At 38.5% G+C, this 7,183-nt stretch overlaps 1 protein-coding gene across 1 annotated transcript; it reads left to right on the forward strand.

Moving 5' to 3' along the window:
* The first annotated feature begins 6 nt into the window (after nucleotides 1-6).
* On the forward strand, nucleotides 7-6,944 carry APOPT1 (apoptogenic 1, mitochondrial). The gene is given in 5 exon segments (XM_017729131.1): nucleotides 7-747; nucleotides 750-989; nucleotides 2,035-2,098; nucleotides 4,053-4,143; nucleotides 6,693-6,944. Coding segments are annotated over 5 exon segments (591 nt in total). The 5' UTR covers nucleotides 7-657; the 3' UTR covers nucleotides 6,799-6,944.
* The last annotated feature ends 239 nt before the right edge of the window (nucleotides 6,945-7,183 follow it).

The raw sequence follows: 7,183 nt of genomic DNA on the forward strand, positions 1-7,183 counted from the left end.
GGTTTTTGATGTGTTTGTTGAGGGCCCCGGTGTTCGGTGTTGGAGGGGTGCTGAGTTTCGAGCTGTCGGGTAACGCCAGGTGTTCCCGAACCCGGCTGGGGCAGGCACACGCCTGTGTGTGGGCACATGGATGCAGGAAGAACGACGGTCTTAGGAAAACTCAGAATCGTAGAATCATAAAATATGCCGAGTTTCAAGGGACTCACAGTCCAGTTCCTGGCCCTGCAGAGAACAGCCCCAAGAATCGCACTGTGTGCCTGAGAGGGTTGTCCAAAAGCTCCTTGAGCTTGTCAGGCTTGGGGCCGTGACCCTTTCCCTGGGGAGCCTGTTTCAGTGACCATCAGCCCTCTGGGTGGAGAGCCTTTAATATCCAACCTCAACCTCCCCTGACACAGCTTCATGCTGTTCCCTCGGGTCCTGTCACTGGTCACCAGAGGGCAGAGATCAGCGCAATAAAAAACTTGCATACTTGCTAGTTCTCTCCATGAAATATTTTAACAGAGTATCAGTAATAGAAAAAAAAAAAAAAGTTGATTTAAAAAAATACCCCTGTGATTCACGCCTGTGGTAAAAGAATTAAAGGTATCTTCTCTGTAGTGCATTTGTAATTAAAAGTACTTGTTAATGTACAGTGTTGGTTTTGGTCACAGTAAATAAATGCGCTTTATTTCTGAACTTGCTATGCTTGTATGCTTTAAGGTTCCATGGCGTTTGGGAATTTATTCCAAATGGAGACGTTCTTCAGAAATTCTCCTGCAGTGCTGCTAACGTGTGGTGTCTGTGTTTCCTAGGGCCTGGGTTTCCGCCCCCCCGCGCACTCGCACAGCGACTGGATCGGGCCCCCGGACAAGCACTCCAACCTGCGCCCCATCATCTTCTACGTGCCCCCGGAGGAGTCGGCGCTGGAGCGGCGGCTGCGGGAGGCGCGGCAGGAGGCCCAGGCCAGCAACCAGCGCTTCTGGGCGCGGCACAACCGCGCCTTCCACCAGGTGAGCCCGGCCTCGCACCCGCTGCTGCTCAGCGCCCTCCTGCCTGCCTGAAGCTGGGGGGCTTGGCCTCTCTGAGGTGGGGCTCAGTTCTGCCTGCTGTTAATGCGCTCGGGGTCACGGAGGAAATGATGTTTTTGTCGTTATTTCTTTAAATGATCACTCAACTAAAAATCCCACACATTTTATTGCTGTTTAGTGGCATGGAATATTTGCCTTTTTCCTGTCTTGCACTGATAGTATAAAGTTGTAGCTGCCCTACATGCAAGACCTGTCTGTGACTAGAGCAGCTGTTGAAAATGATTCCATGGCTGGTTTTTCTCTTGTCATAAGTGAGAGAAATTTGGTGTAATTACCAAGACGGAATGAGATTAAATGATATGTCCCATTTCACTCGCAGTGTATCCCAGAAGGGCTAAAGTGAGTCTGTCTTCTTTCCTGATTTTGGCATCTTCAACCAGTGTGGTGTTTTTTGGAAGAACAGTAATAGTTCAGTAATTCACCATCATTTATGATGTTGAACATCATATCCTCTCAAAACTTGCAAAGATCCCAGAAAAAATGAAGCTTGTTTTTTTAATTCCACAGAACTGCTTTTTACATCTGTAAAACTTACACACAAATGATTATTGTGCTTCCATCTAAATAATTGTAACTTTTTTAGGCTGCATGTTTTTCTCTATGATCAAAATCTCAGTTATACAGTATAGCACATTCCTATAGTTTGTTTTAAAAGCTGAAAAGTTTGAATCCTGTCAAACAACACTGAAGTTTGGCTGTAGCTTTACTCCACAAATCAGTTTTTTAAGTGTCAGTAGGACACTTGCATGAATTAATTGATGTGTGCAGGTAGCAGGATCTAAGTGACAATGTTACCAGTTTAACTAAGTCACTGGATTAAGAAAAGTGTTTAGTTGACACTTCCAGCTATAAGGAGTATCGCTGGTTATTTCAGAGGGTGTTAGACACCACATTGCTATGTAATTAAAAACAATGGTGAACTTCAAGGACTGACTACTTCCAATTCTAATGTGGAAAAATGTTTTAGGAAAAAGAAGAATTTATTTATTCAAGACTGAAAGCCAAGGGTCTGGAAATGAGAGATGAATCAGGTTAGTGAGATCTTTGTTAATAGTTTAGGATGCATTCTGAATTCTGTTTAACTTTGAATTTTGTTAGTTTATGCTCTTTGCATTCTGTTACAAGTAAATCATAGAGGTAGGATTTAGAAGTGTTTTCCGGAGTATGATAACAAAAGAGAGGAGGAGCTTTTCAGAGATGTGCCTGTGGGGGTCAGATCATCTGTTGCACTGTTCCCCCTCTAATTCCTTCCCTGCAGCCAAAGGGAAAGTGCTGAAATCCTAGCCCAGTAATATAATAATTGTGTAGCCTAAGGAGGAAGGGGCTTTTTACTTTCACACCTCCTAACCCAGTAAGCTAGCCGAGATAAACATACAGAGCATTTGCCTCAAGTGCCTGTTATGGTTGGGTGGATAAATTCAGAGTCTTTGGCTTCAGGTCCATGGTGTATGCAATGAGTACAATATTTTTCCTTGAGGGAGAGTAAGAAAGCTTCCAGAGAGATGGCAACTGCTATCTGCCTGTCTCTGCCTGAGCACAGTTGCTGTTAAATAGTTGTCTCTCTAATTCATTATGTGAAAATGAAAACAAAATGCCTTCATAAGAATAGTGAATTGGGCATTGTAGTACGAGGTTGAACACTTTGTTCGCAGAATAATGATCTGCTTGAGTTTAGTGAAGCATCTGCTCTGAGGGTCTGTATGTCACAGACCGTTATTTTTCTTTTCTGTTTGTATCCTGGTGATCAGTGTGTGGTTGAGAAATAATTTAAATTAAGTTCTATGTTGTTTCAAAACCACTTCTTTTATATTGCTATTTTGATTTTTTTGTTTTGTTTTTATACCCTAGAAGTAAAAGAGAATGACCATATACTTCCATTAAAAATAAAATTATATCAACTGCATGCTTTGGTTAACTGTTCTATAACAGAGCTGTGAGTGTATATAAAAATAAAAATACACATGAACAGTTGGAACAAAACTAACTTCTACAGAATGTATCTGTTTTGCTAATACCAGTATGAAGAAACAAATTAACTATAGGTGTTAAGCTAGCAACCTTCAAATGGTTTTAGAGTTAATTTATCCCATATTATGTTAATCCATTGTAGTATGTTAGTTTTGTAAATAATGACAAATAGAACCAATCAATAATTTACATTCCTGTGATCAGTCTCAAGAGCCTTAAAATGCATTTTGGAACAGTAACGAGTTGAATATTGCAATTCCATCTTCTTCATTATGGGGCATTCAAATTTGACTGTCATTTTAAGGACACTTTGTGCCAGAAGGTTTGTGTAGGAATTGTTTGGTAGAGTTGAGAATATTTGCTGGTTCTCAGGGTTAGACATCTGTGCTGTAGCCACAGGTCTTATTCTTCCTTTATATTCTAGTTATGAGTGACATATTCAAAATCATCTTTTGTATTTGCTTCTCAAAATAATTGCCTACTAGATTGTTCAGAAATCTGACTGAACATAAACTTTTTGCCTGAAGTTACTTGAAATTTATCAATAGTAACAGAAAAAAAAGTACATCTGAAAATACCATGTCAGTTTTGGATAGTGTTCTTTTGATATTTATGGACTTGCTTTAGGGGAGGAAATTAAGTTACTAAATGCTCTTATTGGTACTGCTAAGGCTTCAGCCCTGTGAGAAACTATTTTATTCAAAGGATAGATACTCCTAGATCTATGCACTTTTTCATAGAGGTTCACTAGTTTCCTAAATTGTCTAAGAGCTCATAAACTTTATCACTTCTACAAGTAATAGGGGTTTAAGGACTATACCAGCTTCAAGATGATCAGTCTTTTTAATCTGCTGTGCTCCCTCGATAAGTTTTAAAAAGTTGAAAGATAAAGGCATAATAACTTGTTCAGGGCTACACAGAAAGCTTGTAGGAGCAAGGAGTCAGACCTAGCATCTGAACCCAGTGTTTTAATCCAGAGAATTGCCTTGACTTTGTTACACCAAAACCTATTTTCAGGTCAAAAAGCAACACTGAATGCAGAGGAAATGGCTGACTTTTACAAGGACTTTCTAAGTAAAAATTTTAAAAAGCATTTGCAGTATAACAGGTATGTAGAAGGTATTTATGTTGACTATTATACATTACAGTCTAAGTGAAAGGTATAAGATCAAGTTTAAAATTTGAACATTTTTTTCTGTAATTGGTAAAACAGCACAAACCCCTGTAATTTTTGAATTTTTTTTCATGCTGTTACTAGCATTTGACAGAAATTTGCATTATCATTTAAGTGCTGCTGCTGCTTATTGTTGTTTTAGTGGAAAGATAAGCTCAAGTCTGAGATTTAAAGAGACAAGATCAGGCACATTTTATTATCCTAGGGCATGGGTCCTTTCATGCTGCTAATTGAAACTGATAAATATGCAAATAAGTTGAAAGTTCTGTATAACAGATTCTAGCTGACTGTTAAAGAAGAACTAGTAAATGTGATTTATCTCAAAGGAAAATTGTTTAATGGGAGTAATATTTAATAATCTCGGGTCTGTTATTTTGCATGTGTATAGTAAAAGTGATCAGCTTTGAGTTTGTCGAGGCATTAGTAAATTGATCACCTGAGCTTGTCCTGGTAGAAACTCAGCTACAGCTTGGTAAACCCACATCCAACCCTTCAGAACATCTGCATGGTTTCAGTGTTACTGTTTGTACAACAACTCTATAAACTGGATTGGGGATCTGAAAGGGCTGAAAAATGAAAAATGCAAACACACATACCCCTGCAAGTAGCTGTGCACACTTGAAAAAGGGCTAGAAATGAGGGAGGAATGGGAAGGTGGAGGAAGACAGCAGTTAATCCAGGCATACTGACCACTGAATATGAAAGCACAACTCCAGTTTCCTCTCTGTATTGGATTGAGGGGTTATCGGGCAAAAAAGTGTCAAGTGTGACTGGGTTCCTAATGGTGTAATGCTGGTGAGAATTCTGCCATCACTGCAACTGATCTATAACAAATGATGGCTTAAATTTCTTCATATGTATTGTGTATAAACTATAAAATACTATCCTGTAAGAACAATTTAACTGTAATAAATATTTAAATATGCACATCTTGTCTTGCCCACAAAGGGGTAGGGGGGAACCTCATCATAATCCAAAGCAACAGCATGAAAAGATGGAAAGTAAGAAACTGGTTTTAGTGAAAGGATTGTCATTAAATTGCCTATAACTGATAAGTGGGAATGCAAAGGGTTTATCTTAGAACTGGTCACCAGTTGCCTTTGTTGTAGTGACCTTAGGAAAGTGTCGCATCTTCACAGTAAGATAATTCAGGCTTTGTGCTTAAACATGACCTTCCTTGCTGCTGACTTGTAAAATCAGGTTGTGTCAGCTGCATTGTTGTAGTTTCAAAGTGGAACTGCACAGCCCTGAAAACAGTAGAGCTTTTTACAGGCATTCTGAGGGGTCATATTTATAAAAATCTGTTTATGCATTTAGCTGTATGTTCTTTTGCAGTATTGCCAGCTGGCCTGAAAACTGGCAGCTAAAGCGTTGCAACGTCTAAAATTCAGTTAAAATTGAAGCAATGACTGTGCATAGATGCCTTGAATATTTAGTTCCGGGTACTTAGACTGGAAATACAATTTAGTTTAGGAAAAAAATTCAAGAAGGATATAGGAAATTAAACATGAAAGGAGAAAAGAAACAGTTGCAATGTTAGCATGATATTTTTATTTAACATGACATTTGAAGGGGTAGTTCAGTGCTGCCTGTCAGTGTGAATTTGGCTACTATCCTTACTGAGAGGTTGGTATCTCAGGCTTATGTGAGATCTGTGCATGCAAGGTTTGCCCCAGACATCTCAAGAGAAGACCTAAATCCCAGTTTTCTAGTTCTAGAGTTCTACGTATCCTATTGCTTCTTGTGAGCATTTTACAACATGGGAATGAGATCCTTGTTAGAAACTAGAAAAAAATTTTGATATTGTTTTAATTTGTAACAGGAGCAAAAACTTGAAGCAAGTTCTCAGAGGCTAAAAAGGGCTGATGCAGTCTATACTGTGTATAATTTGAATTGGTTCCAGAAGCTGTGCATGATTCATAAAAATTAAATTATTTAAAGATATAAAGACTAACTTTGGCAATATTAAAGGCATTATCCTTAAAAGATACTGCAGTAGAAAGATAATGTTTCCCGTATTGGGTTACACAATTAGTCTTTGAAGTGTGATTTGATTTTACTTTTTCCTACCCTTCTATGAGACCAACTCTGCCCTTTTCAACACATGCATCTTCATCCACACACAAATATCTTACCTGAAGCACAACACTGGCAGGAAGTCAGTCCAGATAGCTTGGTGATCAGCTTTCCTTCTGAAACACGAGACATGGTTTTAACTATTTTATCTCACCTGATCTCAAATACAGTTACAACCCTGTAATCCACATATATAATCTGTTCATGGTTGTGGATATACACATAGACTTTTTCATAGGTTATTTAACTCTTATTAGACAGGAAAAGTGTTACCACAAAGAACAGAAAATGCAAGTCATCACTGAAATGTCATTTGTCAATGCCAAAGGGTATTTTAATATAATTGTGTATCTTTTTTTCTGTTCTTGTTCTGTGTGCTGATGATCTTCTTGGCTTTGGAATCCTAGAGATTGGTATAAACGTAACTTTAGGATCACATTCCTCATGGGACAAGTAGCACTGGTGAGAGCTCTGAGGTGGCTTCGTCGGAGAAAGAAAAATGTAGAACAGTAATCACAGCTCCATGAAGAATGCAACACTATATGCTATAAACTTGTGGTTTATAGTAATGTTCAAAGTCTGAATGGTTGATGCAATAATTACTTGAATTTGTTTGTTAAACTATGTAAATAAAAGTCAACACTGGTCTTAATTTATAATCAGTGTGTAGATTTCCTTTATCCTTTATTCCAAGAATATCTAAAATATTTCTCCACCAAAACACAACCAAGAAAACTTTTAAAACTGTTCCTTGTTCATGTCAGATGGAATGGGTAATGACTGTCCTGTTTCTGCTATAGAGTTATGGCTGCTAAATAACATGGGATTCAGTGTGCTGTACCTGAACTCTGGTCTCAGAATGATGTCTCCACCAACTGTATTAGTATATAAAGACAAA

Source organism: Corvus brachyrhynchos, unplaced genomic scaffold, assembly GCF_000691975.1.
Source record: "Corvus brachyrhynchos isolate BGI_N302 unplaced genomic scaffold, ASM69197v1 scaffold1, whole genome shotgun sequence".
Lineage (NCBI taxonomy): Eukaryota > Metazoa > Chordata > Aves > Passeriformes > Corvidae > Corvus > Corvus brachyrhynchos.